The sequence below is a fragment of the Salminus brasiliensis genome, chromosome 8, assembly GCF_030463535.1.
Source record: "Salminus brasiliensis chromosome 8, fSalBra1.hap2, whole genome shotgun sequence".
Taxonomy (NCBI): domain Eukaryota; kingdom Metazoa; phylum Chordata; class Actinopteri; order Characiformes; family Bryconidae; genus Salminus; species Salminus brasiliensis.
This window is the reverse complement of record NC_132885.1, coordinates 7,140,441-7,162,713: the sequence shown is the minus strand read 5'-3', so window position 1 is coordinate 7,162,713 and position 22,273 is coordinate 7,140,441. Positions and strand designations below refer to the sequence as shown.

At 43.9% G+C, this 22,273-nt stretch overlaps 1 protein-coding gene across 1 annotated transcript; it reads right to left on the bottom strand.

Moving 5' to 3' along the window:
- Window positions 1–12,710: 12,710 nt before the first annotated feature.
- mstnb (myostatin b) lies at window positions 12,711–15,031 on the bottom strand. Its single transcript, XM_072685457.1, has 3 exons — window positions 14,522–15,031; window positions 13,578–13,948; window positions 12,711–13,177 (listed from the first exon to the last, which is right to left on the bottom strand). Exons 1-3 carry the CDS (start codon window positions 14,961–14,963, stop codon window positions 12,797–12,799), a joined length of 1,194 nt encoding a protein of 397 aa, XP_072541558.1. The 5' UTR covers window positions 14,964–15,031; the 3' UTR covers window positions 12,711–12,796.
- Window positions 15,032–22,273: the final 7,242 nt, after the last annotated feature.

The window sequence follows — 22,273 nt, the reverse complement described above, 5'->3', positions numbered from 1 at the left end:
CTTCTCACATAGAGTGTATAAAGCGGTTGACCTTGAGTGGATACTTGCACACTGTGGGTCGAACCGGAGTTCAGTCATGGTCTGTTACATATGCAACGACACATCACAGGTATCCTGGTTTGTTTGTATGAAATGTATGAAAAGTTATGACAAAATAATATTTGTCCGACTTTCCTATTATGTCTCACACCAGGGAGCTGCATAAACAGGTTATCTTGGCTCTCAAATTTAGAGGGCCACTTCCACCCCAAAACGCACTTCGTCACTCAACAGTTGCCTATACTGCTATATTGACCTACTAGCAACAGAGGTGAGCTTCATGTTCTGGGTTGAAACCGGATTCAGCATGAATCTGCACCCGCTGAGAGCCATGATTGTTTGAACACATGCCAGATATACAGTGCAAGCATGCTCATCTCCCGTAAGCCCTCGGGCTCTGCGGCTGCTGCTAGGAAACTCGGCAAGCGGATTTGTGCAGAAGTGGATGAAAGAGTCTTTGCCTGATGTGATGACCTTGCTTGTTCCTCATGCAGGAACATGGTCTGAGTCCTGTACAGAAATAAAGCAGCCCTTCCTCACTGCCCCTGGATCAATCTGTAGGGGGAACTCTGTTAGAACTGACAGGGGAGCTGATGGGGTGTGCTTTTTTTTTTCTAATTCTTGTGTGGATAAGGTCTTATTTATGGACTTTTTGTATTATTTCCAGAATTCTGTAAAGCTGTAGATTTAATTTGAGGTAGGTCGATAAGGGCCTACTTCAATTTGGACTGGGCCCGAGCCGCAGTTTCTCGTTTTTCAGCCTATTTTCTTCAAGCTTTAGCTTTCTGTAAGTAGCCTGGCAAGTTTAAGCATCATTTTACAGTCTGGAGGTCAGTGTCAAACTCTACAGCACTTATTGTGTAGGTTTTATTGTAGGTACATAAACATGTTAGTTGAATGAGAATGTTAGGATAGTTAATTTTATTTGACTCTAGAGACTTGTTAAACATGAAAAATGATTTAAACAAAAAAAAAAAAACGTATATAAAAAAAGTAACTGCTTTCCCCTGGTGTCTGTGGGTTTTCCCTCTAATGTCTTATACATTTGTATTTATTTATGATGGCAAATGGTGCTTTACCAGCAGCAGTAATTAAGAAGAGGTTAAGCACCCAGCCTTAAAAGGTTTGCCTTGTTGACGACTGATTAAAAAAGAAAACAAGCGCAGATCAATGACCCCTCAGTAGATGCCAATGAACCACCAAATTTGCTGCAGCGTGGCTGTAAATCTGCTCTACCCCCAAAATCAGCACCTTCAGCGTGCATCGTCAAAGCTGGCACTGGGGATCCATAAAACCAAATAAGATGGGGTCTGGGGTTCGCAGAGAAGTGCGCAGTCACAGTGAGGGACCTCCAATTACCAGCTGAAAATAAAGCTCAGATGCAGAGCAGCTCGAATCGTTGGCGCCCTACAGGCATATGGTTTGTGGTTTTCCAGCTAATAATCAACTCCACATGAACCTTGTTGAAATGTATATGAAATGTATATGTGTCGCCTGCATTCATGCAACGATTTCGGTGAGTGTAAAGATGACGGCTGTAGTAGCTATATGTGAAATGTCTATGATTAGAAGTTCTATCCCTGCTGAAAAAAAAACAACAACCTGGCCATGTCAAGCTGGTCAAGTTGGTTAAGATGGTTGACCAGCTTAGCTCTTGACCTAGGATGTTTTTATTTTTGAGTTTGATGGTTCAGGTGGTCTACAAGCATGATTAACCCGACCATGCTAGACCATGATGGATAACCAACATGACCAGCATCACCAAGGTGGTTGATCAGCATGACCAGCATTACTTAGTTGGTCAACCAGCATGACCAGCATCACCAAGTTGGTTAAGATGGTTGACCAGCTTAGCTCTTGATCTAGGATATGTTTTTGAGTTTGATGGTTCAGCTGGTCTTCAAGCATGATTAACCCGACCATGCTAGACCATGATGGATAACCAGCATGACCAGCATCACCAAGGTGGTTGATCAGCATGACCAGCATCATTTAGTTAGCCAACCAGCATGACCAGCATCATCAAGTTGGTTAGGACCAGGACCAGCTCTTGAGTTTGATGGTTCAGCTGGTCTACAAGCATAATCAGCCTGGCCATGGTGGTTGACTAGCGTAACCAGCATGACCAAGCATGACCAAAATCAAATACAACACACACTATGCTGATCTCGAACTGGTTAACCCGCTGATTTACCAGTATAGGGTATGTTTTCGCTCGGATGACCAGCTTTTCAGCCACCTTGACCATCAGAGACTAATTTAGACCATTGGAAACCAGCTACCAGCAAATATTGGTCTTGAGCTGGATTTTTTTTAGCAGGGATGATATAATTACATATAATTAGTGTTTATCATTAAGTATGTCTAAACGTAATAAATTATTCATATTAATTGTATGTTTAATTATATTCATATATTAGCAATTAGTAAATTAAAAAAATACAAAGCATGTAATATTACTAGTAATCAGTATCAGTAGTGGTATGTCACAGTGAGTTTATCAATATTAGATTAACATGGATGATTTCATGGTGTTTTTATTCTGTTTTATCCTTTAGCAACATTTTACATAGCAGTTTTTCATTATGTCAATCATTCTACAAAAAGCTAGCAGTTCAATCTACTGAAGCACCTTCATACATTACCGTGTTTCTTGAACATGAGCCTTTGTTTGTTCTAGTTTATGAAATCATATATACACTTATATATAAGCATGCATATATATATATAATTTTGGCAACATGTCTGTTACATGTTATATGAAATTTGCTGCTTCAGTGGCTCTGCACTCGTCTGCCATCTTTGAGTTTGTAGGATGTATATTGGATATATATACAATGTAGGATATATATACTACATATTTCATATGAGTTTCATATGAGTATCAATAATTACCACACAATTGGGGTGCACCCAAATTCTGAATGACAATAACTAGCATTAGCTGAACAACTCACCCTATTTCACCATTTCATTTTACAGCAAATGTTTGGGCACCCTCGGCCAAATGACATATTTTGCCATTTCCCCTGTGGCTGATCTACAGTTGATGTCTGGGGAAGCAAACAAGGCCCATGATGGAAGCTCATGGCCAACAGATTAGCATACTGCACATTGCATGCCTAGATCACAAACTGCTGAGATGTAATGTTGAGTAGACTTATGAGGTTTCTGACACTATTGCTAATGGACACCATCTTATTACCTATTATTACCGCTTTGTTTATTGACTGAAAGCCCTGGACTAAATGTTTTATTATATTGTTAAAGAGTGTTAGGCTTATCATACATAGTAGGGATCCTGCATAATCACCATGGAGAACAAATCGAACCCACCCAAACGCCGTTGTGTAACTGTGTTCTGCATATTACTGCCCATTTTTTAATGTCTCTCTTAATGCATCTCTCCACACCTGCTCTCTACAGTTTCTTACATTTCATACGTTCTAGCGTTTCTTATCTGGCTGCAAAGCAATTCTCACTAAGCACAATAATTGCCGTGTTCACACTAGTTGTGGCGCCATGTAGCTGGTTTATGGGAGAAGCAAAGTTAGGCCATAATTGACAGATTTTATCAAGGAGCGGAGTTCCCCCGCTAATATGGCGTTTGAGGCCACCTGAATTACTTTGATGAATGTTTTCATGCGACCATAATTTGCCACTTAAGTGCCGTAAAGCAATTACCTTCAACGCTCGGGAACCTCCGAAACATGTGCTCTGTGTTAAACATCGCTGCTGTGAAAGCATGTTTGGCCTTTATTGTCATTTAACCTGCTGGAGCCTTTGAAACAAACCTCTGGTCCGTCCAGGCTAACCCGGGCCGAGAGCTTAGCCCTTCTGACACGCTGGAATCCCGGCTTTCCAGAGAGCATTCTGAATTCAGGCCACAATTAAAAGTTAGTGTTTTCCCTCTCTTGAGGTTGACCGCCATGTGCTTTGAGGGACCAATTAACCCTTAGGAGAGGAAATTGCAGTGCGTGTTGAGTACGTGTTGACAGCAGCCTCTAGTCCTTCTTGTGGGAATCTTTTATTTCCACTAAGAAGCAATGAGTGATTTCTAAAAGAGCTCAGCAGCCTCAAATTCAGGCTGTTTTCCTAATTTAGACGTTTCAAATAAAGTGCTTGAAAACCTTGGCGCTGTAGCTGAACGCCCACTTGCGGTCATCTTCCTGTGGTGAGTGTGTGTTTAAGTACATATGTACGTGTATGTTTCTCCAGGATGTGTCAAGCAGCCCACAAAATCAGGTTCAGTTTGGGGAGTGTTTGACGGGGTGGTTAAATATAAAATGGTTAAGTAACAGTGCCCGTTGGGGCCAGCAGTAACTGCAGTAATGGCTGACTAATGTGGAAGCACGTGCCAAGTCGTGAGGGATGAAGTCATTTAGTGGGGTTTGCTGGGTCAGGTGTGGGATCCGGCGTTTTCTCTGGGGACCGGCACGTCATATCCATGTATGGCATGGGGTATGATACGCTGCTTTGCAGATAGGATCAGTGACTAAGCAGAACATGTCAGGGAGAGGAAAACTTCAGTCAATCAAGAATTTACACTTGAACATCTTCATTTAAACGAGTCATAAAAAGAGTAAAAAACTTATATTGGGATTACTGAAAGGCACACAAACACTTCATCTAGTGCTCAGACGTAGCTAAAACCCTTAGGTAATGATACAAGAGATGTCTTTAGATGGCCTCACATATTGTCTAAGTCAATATACATGACTATATGTGAGTTTGAGGCCAGCATAGCTTAAAGAAATACACAAAACACAATTTGGTGTGCCTCAGGGTTCAATTATTGGCCCTTTGGCGATCTTTAGAATCCAATATAACACAGCATGGAATGGATTAATTAATTATATATTATTATATGCTATTTTGTTGTGGAATCGATGAGATTTTTAAATGACTAGGGTTACTGTACATGCTACCGCGATTACTGTACATGTTGTTGCCGTCCATGCTGCAGTCAACCAAGCACCTACCCTGAAAAATGAGATGCGTGTGTATGAAAACCAATGCCATCATCAAATTATTGAGTGTCAGTACATAAGTGCTTAGGTTTGTCATATTTCTATAATTTCTCACATAGCAAACATCATTACAAATGTGCCCTGATTTGACTATACGTTGTACAGTTTGCTCACACTTTGAGTTGTATCGAGAAATTTGGGTGCCATCTGGTAAACTGAATCCAGCGTGACCTTTTTAACCGAGTGATCACATGCTCAGAAGATGATCATCAGATAATCCCAGCTAATCACCCTGATATTCCCTTGGTGCCAAATGCAGCACTTATAGCTCCATTCTGCTGTCCTGGCTGTTCTCAGCGCGCCTCGCGCACACATACCCTCCACTTTAATTGAAGTCTCAAACAAGGGTCAGAGAGAAATGAGGTCCCTGTGTGCCACAAACCCCACAGGCCTGCCTTCCTCACTCCCTCCCTCAGCCTCTTTATAGAATTTGCACCCTGCAGCTATGCGAGAGCGAGCGCTGAAGCTCCAGCGTGGGGCCGTGAAAGCTTAGACGTGTGCTGCGGTTTGACCTTTCACTGTGCTAACTATAATATTATCATAAGATGAACGATTGAGTTGCATTTCCTTCGGATAATCAAATTCACCAAGGGGCTGAACGGTGGAGTTATGTGTTCAGTTCCAGAATATGAAAACTCATTGGAAAATACTTACATTTTTAGGTAATGCTATTTTCAGTTTTGACAGATTTTAACAAAAACATTTGACACAAAAGCCTTACATATAAACATCTCCAAATGAGCTTAACTTATAATGGAAGTCAATATCAATGGAGCATTTCTACTGGTCCATTCATTCCAAATTTTGACACAATGCAAAAAAAGCATCTGCCTGATTCTAATTACGTCAAAAAGTGAAAGCAGCAAAATTGGACAACCAAGTCTTTATTGCATGCAGGCCACAATATTCTTACTCAGCCTAATACACTGGCACATTTAAAGCTAGATCAGTATGTACTCACGTCTGAAATGCTGAAATGAAATGTGCTGAAATATCCTAAATATAGAGCAGACATGTAATAATGGCTTACGTTTAAGTCATCTGAAATATATACCTAAACAATTTACATGGCTACATCTCACCATTCATATGGGAGCTTCCTAACTCTAGAAATTAGCACTGTGTCACGGCTTTGCTAAAGTTAACCCCGGTGGTGCAAATCTCTGAAACATGTCGTACATTCAGGGACGATATGCAACTATCTGTCAGGTGGCATTCATTAATAAAGGCTTGGGTGGCTGGTGAAGGGAAAGTACTGTGGGAGGATCTGGCACGCAGTGGAGTGCGCGGTGTAGTCGGGGAGACTGCCAGGTTCCCAGCCCAGGTTTTCTACAGCAGAGGTCACGAGCTAGCGTAGCTCTTTGCACTGGTATCAGTACAGCTACAGCAGAGTGGTGCCCTTCAGGTGGAGAGGCTAGACTGTATAAACGAACTGTATAACCATTAAGCAGATTGTTTATGTCATGGAAAGGTGAGAAGAATCACTTTTTTGGTTGTGGAAAGGGGATTAGTCATAATGCTATTGAAGGGAAACAATAACATGTGGTCCGGATGTACCCTGTGGTACAGTTCAAGCCTTTAGCAAGGCCCGGAAAAGGTGAACTGCCCTCCTGAATGTTCCTTCTTCGACAGCTGCTTCCCTAGAAGGGCTATTCCACCTCAATCACCATAATGCTCTCTGTGTGAGGCTTGCAGGACTTGGCAGCATCCTGTGTATATAAATTGAATATGCGTCACATGCTTTCTTGAGAGCCTTTATTAACATTAGACCCGTGTATTATAAGATGGGATATGCCTTTTATTGCGCATGGTAAGATAAATAAATATAGTTGTGTAACGCAAGTGGCATAGAAGGAGCCAAATGTTCCCTTCGGGCCTGCGCACGTCAATCGCATTGTTTGTTTGAATTCAGCATTGGACTTTCATATTTAAATAAAGGCCATGCACCGTACAAGTGGTATTGTGTTTGCCGTGTGGTCATTAGTGGTGCACCAGCTCTGCTTGGATCAGCAAAATATCTGACCAGCAAACATGATAGGCCCAACTGGCCCAACTATTTGGTACCAGTGTAAACATATGCTGCTGAATAACTGACTCTCTAAGGATCTGTTTCTTAATTCAGTTGGTGTCCTGTTAGCTTAAACGTCATCAGCCATCTTTAGGCCCAAGTCATAGGTAAGATATCAAAATTAGTTCTGACGGCTTTGGACGGAGAACACTGTTCCTTCTTGGCATGAGTGTCTAGGCACGTAATGTCATTGCAGAGATGGAAACTAGCTAAGTCCCTATCATCAGATCTCACATTGTGAGATGCGATTCAGGATGAGCACTGAAAACAGCTACCACAGCCAGGTCCAAGGCATTTATACAAAGAAACACACTCACAGAGTCACACTCACACTGACTCATCGTCGTGTAGCAGCAGTGCATGGTGTAGACAGTCTTGGAGATACAGGCTAGCAGCTTCAGGTAATAGTAATGGCTACTTCCAGCATGATAATGCACCATGTCACAAAGCACAAGTCATCTTAAACTGGTTCAACTGGAGTTTAACGTGCCTCAGGGGTCTTTCCAGTCACCGGATCTGAATCCAGTAGAACAGAATCACATGAATCTCACAGGAATGATTTTGACCAATCATTGGTTTGGGGGGGAGTGGGAAAGTCCACCAAATGAATAGGTGAGTCTGGCTCTGTCTCTCCGGCAGGCAAAGGGGATTAGTCTTTGCCTGCCGGAGAGAGGCAAAGACTAACAATTTTGTCGTTAAGTGGATGGAACCACGGCATCCATGTTTTCTACAGTCGCTGGTTTTGACTTCTTATGAAATCAATGCGACAATGAAACGAGACTCTTTTAAGAGCAAAGACAGGCCATACCCAGTATAAGTAGCCTATAGTGTTCCTAATAAAGTGCTTGGTACGTGTACACTACAAGTGCAGGATTTAGGCCATCAGTGGAAACCTGCTTTACTAGACTTAAACAACAACCTACGTGGAATCTTAAAATGATATGCACGCAATTAAAAACAAATCATTCATGAGATTTATGCTTCCAGTCCTTAAATGCTTTAAAAAAGTGTAATTGCCTTGATTCCTCATTATAATTTCCAATAATGCTACAAGAACTGATTCTCCATATGACAAGACACTTTGCATTCCTGCATATCCAGCTGTCTGACAGGCATAGTGATGACACAGGTGGGGACAGGTTTCCATTTTTCCAAATGATCCAGGCATCTCTCCATCTCCTCCGAGGAGCATCTATCCTCCATCACTGTCAGTCATTAGCCCAGTGGGACGCTTGTGGTTTATTGCCACGGACCTTTTCCACTTCAGTCATTAACAAGCCTTGTAAATGAACTTAAGCTCATGGACAAAACGTTTCGGGAATGACTCATTCCAAACCCTAATGCAATCTCGAGTTACATATCACTAAACCAGGACACCTTGCAGCCCCTGGCCACAAACATCCGGAAGCTTTACGACGTAATTTGTCAAATGGCAGTTCCACAAGGGTCAATACAGTTTTGGAAGGAGGGGGGGGGGGTATGTGGGGGACACTGATTTCTCAACTAAGTGAAAAAACAAGTGGCGCTGAAGGCAGGGCCCGGTGTGGATGTGCTGGATAAATCCATCAGGAGCTCTGACAGCCAGCCATCAGCAGGTACGCATCTGCGTCCTGTGGCTTGGGGCTCGCGGCTTTTTATTGCTTTTCATTGCTTACTTTGGATTGCAGTGCACTCACTACTACAAGAGTACACCTGGCTCTTAAATCACATCTTCCTCTGCTAGTGAGGTGATTACTACATTGCAAAGGGTACGTTATGTCCGTGATTAAGTAGCATGGCAAAAGAGAATGCAGAGAAACACCTGCCGTCTGTCAGGAATGCATAGGCTGTTTGGATTATGGTTGAAAATTTTAACCACACCAAATACCCTTTCGTCTTGTCCCGTCTATATTCCACCTATATTTATGTTTTCCTCTCCGAATCCATGTACCTTCATAATGGTAACACATATCCATTAGTGCAAAGTGCATCCTCTCCTCCTCGTATCCATATTGCCCTGGGTTCTTTATGGATGTGCCATACCTTTAACTCATTAGAGCAAACAAACGCTTTCCCAGCTGTCTTCGGTCTCTCTTGGAGTGCGTGAATGTTAGCGTGAGGCTGCAGATGTTTGAGAGCAGCTGGCATCTGTCCCTCTGCCTCTTCTTCATGGTGTTTTCCCTGATCCTCTAACCCAGCTCCCCTGCAGACAGCACGGATATGGGGAATCCTGCCGGCTCGGAAGAGCAACGTGTCTCCCTGCGGAGTAAGCGCTGCCCCGGAGGAGCTTCCCATTTTCTCACACTCACTTCCTCACCTGTCAGCTTGAGAATGTGCTGGCAGTGGTCGCAAGTGCTAGCAAGACGCAGACGCCTGTTCCTGCGCGACAGATGTAACAACACTCAGACGCATCGCTGCTGTTCCTGTTTATCGCACCATGCTTGTCTTTAACTGGCACAGGAGAGAGCGCAGAAAGTCAAATGTACAAGAAAACAAATCAATCATGCTGCTCCTGGAGCTCCATACATCCCTTTGTGCCCAATTCCAGTTCTGGAGGGCCGGTAACAGAGGGCCAGGACAGGTAAGTCACCAAACTGTGCTGGGGTGCCACAGTTTGCCATGTCATGAACATTCAGTACCAGTAACATGTTTGGTACACAGATTCTAACACAATTATCTCCCTCCCAAAGTTGAACATGGTTTAAACACCCCCTGCGGTGCGACCTTCCACTGGTATTCAGGTGTAATTCTCAAGCTGTGACTGCTATGGAACAGTAGGGCAAGAGGTCCCTGAGAATACAACTCAGCCATATTCTCATCAGAAGGATAGTAGGAGCTCACCACTTGCTATGATCAGTCAGGCGTCTGCATGATGGCATGACAATGCATGGCCAAAGTGCTTGATTGCACCTGTTCACATCTGGATACAGCAGTTTCACTATGGCAGTTGGGAAGCTCTCCATGATGATGACTTGTGGCATGGATTCTCAACTCCAGTCCCCCTCCAGGACACGTTGCCCTGTGTGGTTACAATTACATTGATGGCATTTGGCTGACACTCTTATCCAGAGTGACTTACATTTGAGTCATGTTACACAGGCAGGGGAATGTGCAGTTAGGAGTCTTGCCCAAGGACTCTTGTTGGTGTAGCATGGTGTATTGTCCTGGCCAGGAAATCATCCTCTCATCTGACACAGGGGATGTGATGTTGATACTCTCTACACTACACCTACAACTACAACTTGTTAAGATCTTGTTCCGTACCTCATCATCCAGCTTACCTAGTGAGTTGGGGTAGTAGTGGGTCCCCAGGAATGGAGCTGAGAACATCACACATCTCAGGTGTAACTCATCATCTTGTAGTTAGTGTAGCGTCCTCTGTGCCACTGCTTCGGATGGTGCAACATGTAAAGTGAAGCCAGTAGCTCAAGGTTCGGTTTTGGCAGTTGGTGGACTGCGGCAATGCCAACAGAGACCCGATCCTGGTACTTGGTGGAAGTGGATTGCAGAAATGCCATCAGAGACAAGGTCCCTCCTCGACTGGGAGTCATCTGCAACTACATGAGAAAGAAGTAAGCAACAGAACCTTTCCATATGATCCAAAAAGGGCCTGTTTGGATCACAGACAGTATAATCATTGCAGAACTTTACAAGACAAGGCTCAACAATGGAGTTCAGCATGACGGCGAATCCACATGCGTATTATGTCAGCAGAATTGGGGAAAGCAATGTTGTTGCTCCAGGACCTTTAATCTCCCACAGCCCTCTGTTCGTTTCTGTGCATGTCCCACCTGGTTGTCATGGCTGCTGTCCAGCTCACAGCAGGAAAGGAAGTGGATCTCGGCAGTTCTCCTTTCGCCCTCTTCTGGCCGGAAGTGAGGACCCGCACCAATTAGCCTTGCTGTCAAAACATTCATGTGCTAGTTCTTTCCCTGACTCCGTGCTGTAAAGGTATTTGTTGGTTGTGCTGAACTGGCCTGAGCGTTTTTTTTTGCTTTTGTTAAATTGGTCTTACATAACACCACATCTCGCTCCAGTAGCGAGGGTGGAACGCTTGTGTTCAAGTAAAGGCTGAGGTTAAAAAACAAGGAGGATTTCCCATACACAGACGAAGCAGCAACACTCGTCCAAGCATGCAACTGAAGCAACCGAAGCAGATTGAGAGTGTCTATCTTTAGTCTGAGCACAGTCTAAAGCACCTCAGCTGTGACAATGCTGGTTGCTCAGTTGTGCACCATGATTGTTTTGTTTCCTGGCCAAGCAGGGTCTGTTGAGAAGCAGCTTTAATCACAAGCTCTTCATGCATCCAAAAAGCAAGATCTGGTTTACTAAGCATCGACAGTGATCTCCTACCCAGCACCAGCATGCATCCATGGGCTGACATAACCACCTGAATCATTCATCTGTCGCTCTTGGGCCCTCAGAAAGTTCAGATCTCCCAAATCTGCATAAATTTGAGTCCAGTCCACACCTTTAAACATGTTTTTTGTTTTTTTTGGGTGAAAGAATACAGCTAAACATATAAAGCAAGCACCTTTATTTGTTTTAACAGATACATATATTTGATATTGTACATTTTTCACTAATGTGCTGTCTTATACACGAACTAACAGAGGTTAAAAAAAGGCAACTGTTAATGGAAACAATGGCAAGTATACAATGCAATTAGCAAACATATCAAAATCAGTTTTTACAACATTTTTTTAGCAACCAATTCTTTCTATTGGTCTGCCATAGTGCAAACTGTGTAGTTTGAAGACAGAGTTAAGTGACGCGGTATTAACATTCATACTTATTTTCAATAGTTCTCTGTCTTTAACACATTTCAATGTATAGACTGCATTCAAAGTGCCACTGGTTCAAGTCCTCCTGTCCAGTAATACTGATTCTCAATAACAGTTCAAGTGTATAGGGCAGTTCGAACAGTTGAGTAATGAAAAGAGAGCTACATTTAACAATTCGATCAGATTGTGCAGTGTGTGTGTTGTGTGGTTTACTGTAGACGAAGGCTTGTTTCAGGTTGCTTAACTTTTCCGACAGGTTTTCAAGCTTCTTCTTCTTCCTTTTTTTGTTGTTTTAAGTGTCCTTGAGTCCCTCTCTGTTGCTCTTGGATTCTTTACTTAAACAAGCTCACTGATATTGTCGCACAGCTGTTGCAGCAAGAAGAGAACTAAATGGATTTTGTGGAGAACGTTACTGTAATACAACGTTTGTGGCAGGTGTGTGTGTTGTCCTATATATGCGTCGGTGACTGTTCTGACAGACTGACGGACAGAGACATAGAAAGAGAGCGTGTATAAACACAGACAGTTGAAATCATAACATCGAACAGGTGAATGCTTGTCAGACAATGCTGTAATTTAAGCTTGATGTCCTTTCCCAAGTCCAACCAGCATGACATTCCTCCATGTGTATATCCATGTGACCTCTGACCGCTGTGGCCGAGATGTAAAGATTTAGGATAAAGAAGAACGAGTAGAAGTCAGTGAGAGTGAAGCGGTGCTCTGTGAACGGATGAGCATCCTTGCTGCTATTCTGGTTCTATTGCACAGTGTTTATTTTTTTGTTCTGCGGAAAGCTCGGATAATGGTCGATGTTGTGGTGTTGTGGTGGGACGTCCGGGTGGGAAGGGGTGGGGGGTGGGGCTTTGAGACGGAGCGAGTCCTGCCTGGGGAAGGCCTCACGAGCAGCCGCAGCGGTCCACCACCATGGAGGGGATCTTGCCGTAGATGATCTGCTCTTTGCCGTTGAAGTAGAGCATGTTGATGGGGGACATCTTGGTGGGGGTGCAGCAGGGGCCGGCGGTGCCGCGGGGGTTGGCCTTGTTCACCAGGTGGGTGTGCGGGTACTTCTGCAGGTGCATGTAATCGCACTCCCCCGAGCAGTAATTGGCCTTGTAGCGTTTCGGGGCAATAATCCAGTCCCAGCCAAAGTCTTCAAAGTCCACTGTGAGGGGGTACCGACAACAGCGGGACTCTGATGAGTTCTCGTCACAGTCCAGTCCTGAATCTCTCCTGGAGCGCTTGGGACCTTCTGAGATTTTGACCTCCATGAAGGGTAGCTGTGGATGAAAATGCAATATGAAAACATTCTGTGATCAGATTCTGTGAAGACCTTCTAGTGGTCTCAACAATATGAACTACTGATCTTCTGCAGAACTTCAAGCAATATGGTCTTAATAGTAATGTGTGTGTCAGACAACATACAAGACCCATGCTAGATTGGTCCCAGTGGTTCTATCAGCCACTCATTTAACCCCTTAATCTCTAGGCTTATTATTTACTTATTACTCTTATTAAGACTATTAGGATTTTTTTCATTGGGAACCATGGAATAAACCCTTCAATATATACAGATTTAAACAGGTAACCTGTAGCAGCCGTGTCCAAATGCACTGTGCTCTATTTCCTGACACAAAATGTACACTAAATCAATACTACTGGAAATCTACGCCAACTTACCAGTCCATCTTCCCCCACTTCTGGTGAGGTGACAGCCAAGTCGTTTCCTTTAGCGTCATAGGCATTTATCTCGATCCCCCAGTTTGTCTCCGGCTGCCTCAGCCACACGGTAAGCACCTGCTTCACATCAATGCTCTGCCAAGACGTGACCCCAGCATTCACATCAATCTTCAGTGACCTTATTCTTATGTGCCTTCTTCCATCTGTAACAGGCATCAGGCGGGAGATCTGCAGGAAGACGGTGGTGGCTTCCTCTGCTGCGCGCAAATGCACCCACAGCTGTGCCCTCACGATGCGATTCGTTTGGATCTTCGGACTGAAGGAGAAGAAACAGCATTTTGGTTTCCGGTCTACCTGAACGATGGGGTCAGCTAGAAATGAGAGAGAGAGAGAGAGAGAGAAGAGAAAACTGTTAGGCAAACAAGAGACAGCTTGATCGAGGCAATGTCAAATGTATTCCAGGATGACAACAACTGTCTGTCAGTTAAATTTCAGGGCACTAAATCATTGGTGTAGATCAGATTGTCCTGTTCCATGACCTAATGGAAAAAGGCACTGAATATGTGTTCACGTTTTGGCATCTGCCTCACATTATAGACATTAATAAGCTACAATGGTGCATTCTGAGTGGGCTGCACAATTCATTTTTACAGTATGTTTTAGAAGTGGTGGTCAGGCACGCCGGCGCGCTTTTACGCGCACCACGGCCACCGTGCGTAAAGCCTCAAACGCATACAGACAACGCAGCAAACCTTCCGCTCGCCTTTACGCGCACGGGGCACATCAGACACAGCCGTTTTACACTTCTCCTATTCTAGTGCTGGATCGTGTCGGCGGCGTAATGCCTGGGTGCTGTCTTGCGCAAACCCCCTTGTGCCAAATGCGCTACGGCGGTTTGGACCTCGTTGAAAGGAGCAGCAGAAGAGGGGGAAAAGCGCACTCACGCTCCGCAGCCATGGTCATGATGGTCTCCGTCGTGGCGTGGTCGTCATCGTCGTCGTCCTCGACCACGCTGTCCTTGCTGTCGTCCCCCAGCACGTCGTACTGGTCCAGCAGCTGCTGCAGCGGGGGCGCCTTGGGCAGAAGCTGCTTGACCGCGTCTCGGCTGATGTTGGGGGCCTGCTTGAGGCGCAGCTTGCTCAGGATCTGAGACTTGATGGCGTGAAGGCGCATCATCTTGCTGTGCTGCCTGAACTCGCACGTGGAGCAGTGCGTCTCGCTCTCCTCCTCGGTGCGCGCGGCCGGCAGCTGCTGCTGCTGCTGTTGCTGCTGTTGTTGCTGCTGCTGCTGCTGCTGCTGCTGCTGCGCTGCCGCGAGCTCACTCTCCACCGCTGGACCGAGTGCAAGCACGAAGCTGAGAGCGATTAAAACCTGCGCGAGATACATGGTCCGAGGTGCAGAGGGGGGATTCACGGCTGCTTGCTTTTTTCCTTTTTTTGCTTTTTTTTGTAGCGAGCGCGAAGTGCGCCATGCACCAGGGCACCAGGCAGGTAGGTGGCATGCTTGAAACCCGCCAGGCCTTTTTATACTGCAACCCACGGCGCTGTCGTCCGGGTCTGCCATTGGCTGGGCCCGGCACCACTAAATCTAATGGACGGGTGCTGGACTTTCTGAACAACCCTTAAAGAGATACGACACCTGAAACAGGGATCTGTTCAGACCTTCACAACACGTGCGTAAAGCGCATAGTTTTGGGGCACCAGCTAGTTTGTTTATGGGCATTTTGTACCAGTTCATATGCAAAGCCTCTCTATATGCATTACTTCAGCCCATACATTGATTTATAAGTGTTTCTTATGAATGCACTTTCAATCCATTAGCAGTAGAACACAGATTAGATGTGTCTTAATGCTCTGGCCATCGTCCTCGTTTGACTTTAGACTCTTTTGGGGCTTCAGGAGCCACACTTTGGTGTCTTTTGTGTATGAGCCTCTTTACGTTTGCACACGACACACGAGACACGTTTATGGGACTGTTTTCTACTGATTATATTACGAGCTTTTGTAATATAAGACTGGCTGCCATCTACTGGCTATATTAGGAAGAGCAAGGAGTGCTTTAGCCCAGTTCATCTGGAGTGCAATGCAGTTTAGCATTAACATGATAAAAGTCAAGTGAAGTGAAGCTCAAAGCTAAGGAACAATCAAGCTCCATCAGAACTGAGCCAGGTAGAAACCTTGAGAGGAACCAATCCTCCAAGAAAGCATGCCATGAATACATAACCCATGGGTACCCAGTAATGAAAATGACTAAAGCAATAGAAGGGAGTCTAATACTACAGATAAGTGCTTAAATTTAACCAATGGAAGCAAGAAATAATGTTAGTATGACATGTTAGTATGAATCTATGGGAAACACTTCATAGTTTAATAAGAGTCCATGCAGGGACGAGTCTAATCAGGATGATCAGCAGACCATGCTGGTGAGGTTCTCCAACTCCGACTGGGATACACATTTGTGTGTCATCTGACGCACCCACCCAGTGGCACTATAACATATAACACAGACAGTTTCTCAGTATCGGTGTCACCGTTGCCATTGGCTTGCTCAAAGAATTCAGACCTGAATCTCTGTAAAGCTGCCGTGTGACAGCATCTATTCTGAAAAGCGCTCTAAAAGTCAATTTGACCTAACAGTAGAGGGCCTAGAATTCAGCCTTGCGGGACACCTTCGTTACATGGACATACTGGGCCTAACTGTATACTGGACATACAGTTACATTGTATATGCTGACACCAGGGGTCAGAATGTGGTCCAGAATGTGGTTGTGGTAGTGAATAGACCTGCATATTATATGTTTAATAAAGAGTCAACGATAGATAAAACAGCTGTTCTCAGATACAAATCGCTGCTGTCCAATGAGAACCATGTATCTCCAATTTTGTCTGTTTTTAGTTTTCCTCATCATTTGAACCCTGTAGCTGCTCTGAATGCTGTGTGATTAATTCTGAATTAATGGACCAATGGAAATGCTCCAAAATGACTTGGAATATAATCTTTTTTCATTGACTTACATTGAAAGTTTAGAAGGTTTTTTCCTTCTCCTGTAAAATTGACATTTTCACAGCGTCGAAATGCTTTCCTGTGCTTTTTTCTGCAGTTATTACTTGGTATAGGTGTGATTAAAAGTCTTCCATTTCCTGTTAGAATTTGGAATAGGTTTACCTGATTAATTAAACAATAGGTCTGCCTGATTAATTAAAAGGTTCTTGTTTAGTTCGGCAACATCTGGATCTGGAAAAAAAATTAAAAAGAAGTTTTCTGGTAAATGTATTAATGTGGTAAATTCTGTATGAATTATGCCTCTACCTCTGCTGCTCACACAGAGGTTGTGAATGCTGAGGCCTGTGGGTGTGGCATGGTTTAAAGCCAGATTTTATCCAAGGTTATGGACGTCAGAGCATCAAACTGTGGATCAGTAATGAGCTCATTCATAATGACAGCATTAGAAGTGAGTGATCTTATGATAGGGTACTAGTTTTAGGTCAAAGGTGCTGTCATTGCATGGCTTTCTGAAGCTGTGTTCAATTTGAGGAACAGACACAGTCTCAACAGAGTGAATCTGTGTGGCATCTCAATGCCGGCTGCTTGACCCTGTTTGTCAGGTATCTGTCCGACACTGACGGCTGTCTTGCAGACTATGTGCTATGCTGCAGGAAATGACAGTGGCTCCCTCCCGTAGGGGGTGGATACTGTCTGTAAAAAAGCACCAGGCAGGATTTGGCATTATCTCATACACTGCTAGCTGCAAAAACAGCTGCAATGCACATACATATACCCTGCATAGGACAATACACTGGACCTGCATAGGACAATACACTTATATAAATATAATATCATATATAATCTAATATCATTTATATTATATATACATATTTATACATATTCATTGCTTCCTGCATTTGTTGCTTAGCATTATGTTGAGACTTTGTTTCCACACAGATGTGCAAATGCACAAACACAGCTTGTCCAGTTCCCGTAAAAATGTGTTACCAACACAGTAGGACTCTCTGGAGCAGATAAACATGAACCTATTGGCACCATGCTGCCTAATGCCAGGTGTGGGCTAGAGGGTGTAAAGCCCCCCAGCATTGAGCTGTGGAGCAGTGGAACTCTCTGTGCTCTGGAATGATGGATGGTGCTCCATCCAGTACTTTTGGAATGAGTTGGGGGTAATGAGGTGGGGTGGTGATTAACCCAACATCCTGACCTCACTAACACTCTTGTTGCTGAATGCAATCAAATTCTCATAGCAATGCTCCCCCCGAAATCTAGTAGAAAGTCTTCTTCCTTGGACAGTAGAGACAGTTACTCCACTACTACTTATATATGTATAGTACTAGTCAAAAGTTTGGACACACCTGGTTGAATGTGTGCTGATCATCATGTTCTATAACTTACTATAACCTACTTGAAACCCCCCAGCCTCAACGTCCTAACTACGGTGGATCCCTGTGTGGTAACTATGGTTACCCTAGCATTTATATATATATATATACTTTTTAAATTTTTATTTTATGTCCGGACAAAGCATTTAACTACTAGTTGTACTGAGCATGACGGTGTATGTGACTTTAAGTAAACTTTATTGGAGTTTAGTAGACTAAATTAGCCCCCTGTTGCCTTTTCACCTAGAATATGTCCCTGAACCTGGACTGCTTGGTTTCTGGGGAGGTGATGTAGGTTAGGCCTTGGTTGTATTACTGTGTGTCCTGTAAAATTAGGCTGCATCAGTAGTGCCCAGAATTGAGCATGGATTCTAAATAGTAACTCGTACTTGTATAACTGCTGTCATCACTGTTAGTGCTGGCTTGGTCATGGCGTCCTTGTTGAGCAGTAAGTGGAGTATGATGGACGAGGCAGTTGTAAGTGATAAATCAGATCTATTATTTGACGTCTTCCTGAGGTGGGTGGAGAACGCTATGGTAGATGTTTAAATGATCAGTCTGAGAGAGGTCCTGAATTGTAGTATTGTAGTTTTTTTTAATGTTGAAATATAAATGTGTTGATTACTGTCAGGCTTTGGTTAGCCGGTAGAGGATTTGATATATATTCAGTATGAATGACTTTAATATGAAAACAGCAACAACGGTTGTTGTCATATACTGATATCTGAATGAAAGTTCAGCATCCTTAAAGCTCGCCTTGACCTAAGCATTAGTCTCAGCAAAGATAGCTGCCTGTGAAAATCCTGTGATAGGCCTTTTTTTCTGGCTAGCATCTACCACCACGACCATGCTTCGGTTAGGGATTTAAGTGCCTGATGCAGGCCAACATGCCTCAACACCTTAGTCATGAATAAATTGTGGCTTTATTGGAATTCTCCAGTCAGCAGTTTCTACAGGGTCATTCACAGCTGATCATTATTATTATTGAACATACAGTTCAATTCAGTTCAGCTCAAACTGATATATTTATATGTCGCTTTAACAACGAGTGTTCTCAAAAAGCAGCTTTATAGAGATCCGAGCCTGAGCCTCTTTTGAGCGAGACTGTGGCGACAGTGGCAAGAAAAAAACTCCCTCAGATCGAGTGGAAGAAACCTTAAGAGGAAACCAAGACTCACAAGGGGAACCCATCCTCCTCTGGTCATCATCATCGGATAGCCCAGCAAATAACAGAACAACAAGAATAACTGGACAGAGATACTGGGATAATGAAGAGCTTGGGGTTATGTGACGGCAGGTCGAGCAAGGGCGTAGGCCTGATTTTGACATTGGTGGGGACATAAAAGTGGTCCACAGGGGAGGCCTCTGGAGGCTTTTTGCATGTAGGCCACAATGTAATGGCATCTAGAGCCTTTTTATATATATATATATATATATATATATATATATATATATATATATATATATATGTGGTAGCCAACGCACTCCTACCATAAATAAATCCTATATTCTTATTAATCTTCCTTCTGTTTATATATCTCTACATATATGGGAGGTTACTTTGCTCTTACCTTTGCTTTGCTTGGTTTTCATAGCACTTGTACGTCTGTCCTGCTGGAATTCCCTGTCTTTCCCTCTGGGATTAATAAAGTTATCTATCTATCTATCTATCTATCTATCTATCTATCTATCTGTCTGTCTGTCTGTCTGTCTGTAAAAGGAGTTTTTCCTCTGTCAGTATGTTCCTGAGACAGTAATTACATCATTTTGATGACGTTATCCAACAGCATCACAGTTTCTGTACTTCCTGATACAACATCTGAAAAATCTAACATGCAGAATTGAAAAACTGACACTATTCAGGGACTGACTTTTAGCTTTTTAGTCTAGACTGAATTAACCTGTAAACCTGCCTCTCCTCTGTCTGAGCTGCTTGTTGTCGGTTGTGTCATTTCGGTCATGCTAGATGCATTTTGTCCTGTGTACCTTTTACTTTTAAACAGCACTGGATTCTCTGACCTATGAGGTTGTTAAGGAATTCTATTCAATGCACGGGGCCTGTTAGCCTGCTCGTTAAAATAATATTCATATTTTGACTACATAACAACAAATCAGACTGATTTTGGATGACTGTTGTTTACCACATAGAAACGCACGTCCGACACCAGTATTCATTTTTCATAGGGAAAGACTCCTTCAGTCTAGAGTTTTAATAGACAGGTCGCTTCCTGCAGAACACGACTCTTGTGGTTGTGTGCTGGTGTGGTTGATCCCTGGAGATTCAGCCATCCGTGGTCAGGAGTCCCAAAGAACATAATTGGCCTCGCTTTCTCTGGGTGGATATGATGGCCTTCCCTCGCCCTCAATTACCTGAGCCTATGCGGGCATCTGTTGGCAACACCTGGCATTAACAGCGTTTTTGGCGATCGGACCACGTTCAGGTTTGTGAACCTGAGGTGATCACAGATGGATCTCATCCTTATTTAATACAAGTGTAAACGGACTGTGTTTTCTTTGATTGATCGGATTCCGTCAGACAAGCCGAAATTCTTCCCTCACTTTCTCTCACTGTGTGTGTGCTCGTGCTTATTTCCCGGGATATGAGAGCAGTATTACAGAGTTTGTTCCAGTATTATAGAGCTATAGAGAAGCATATATTGTTCCAGCCCATTGGAGAACCCCCACCATTCCCCTAAACTGTGCACAGTCTCCCAGCGCAGTGCGGTTTTCGCAGAGGAACTGTTGTTTACAGAAAGTATTGGTGTGCTTCTTATACGGGACAGTAACATTGGATCTCATCTGGTCACAGAATCCGGTCAAAGTAGATCCAGATACTACCCGGATACAAACCGCATGTTAATGCTAGGTGTAAACAGGCCCTTAGCCGGGGTAGTGGATCAAGCAGGCTCAACTGTGCAGCGACTGGTTTGAAAAGAAGCAGTTGAGCTTCATGTGATTCTGTAGAGGAAGCACATGCTAGACTTCCCCCTCATTACACAGGGTTTTATTCAGCATAGATCTTTGCATTGATGACATCATCATGAACGGGAAGGTCATTGCCAATAGCCAAAATAGTGAAACCATAGAAATGTTAAGGATATTGTACATTTGGGACTTTACATGTCTGATTGTCAAAGTGTGTGGAATTAAGGTAAAGCAGGACACTCTAAGGGAACAAATATAGAACAGTCAGCCATAACATTACTACCATTTGCCTAATATTGAGTAAGTCCCTCTGGTGCTGCCACAACAGACCTGATCATTCGAGGCATGGCCTCCACAAGACTCTCTGAAGGTGTCCTGTGGTATCTGGCACCAAGACTAATGTTAGCAACAGATCCTTTAAGTCCTGTAAGTTGTGAGGTTGGGTCTCAATGGATCACATCAGTGAGCCTTAAGTACCCCTGACCTTGTTGCCAGTTCACAGGTTGTCCTTTGTTGGTGCACTTTTGGTAGGTACTGACCACTGCATACCAGAAAAACCTCACAAGACCTGCCTGATGTTTTGGAGATGTTCTGACCCAATCATCTAGACATCACAGTTTGGCTCTTTTTAAAGTGGCTCAGATTCCTATTCTTGCTTTTAACACCTGCTTCACCTGCCGGTGGTGTTAATGTTATGGCAGATATGGCTAAATTCTATTATAATGAAAAACTTTAAATTGCATCCATTGCTGAGTCAGAAGTACCCATCTTTTGTCTCCACAGCATAACATTGCCAATACAATGGGACTAGGGGTCACCATGCCTACTGAAAAGCATCAGCTAGAGCAAGGGTGGGCATTTCCAGTCCTGGAGGGCTGCACAGTTATGTGCTTTTCCTGCTCAGATACACCTGATTCCACGCACCTGTTACCTGCCAGGTTTAGTATGTCTGTTAGAGCAAGGGAATCAGCAACCTGTGCTGGACTCTGGCCCTCATTGCTCACCCCTGACGATGAACCATCCCCCCACCTCCCCCAGCCCCAGCATTGGCCTGTGGGAGCCATGGAACTGGGTTCCTTAGAGTGACAGAGCCCCATCCAGTACCTCTGGGATGAGCTGAAGCAATGTGTGATCCAGACCTACTCATTAGACATATGCACCTAACCTCACTGATGCTTTAGTGGCTGGATGCAGTCCGATACTCACAGCAATTTCCCTTTACATCTAGTGTAAAGCCTTCGTAGGAGAACCCCTTAACATCTTGCAGTCACTGCAGCAGCTAGGAGCAGCAAACTACACTTCAAAACAGACGCTGGGTTCACCTGAAATCACCCTGCCATACGCAGTGCCCCAATCAGGCCACCAGGTGGCGCTCTCCTCAAA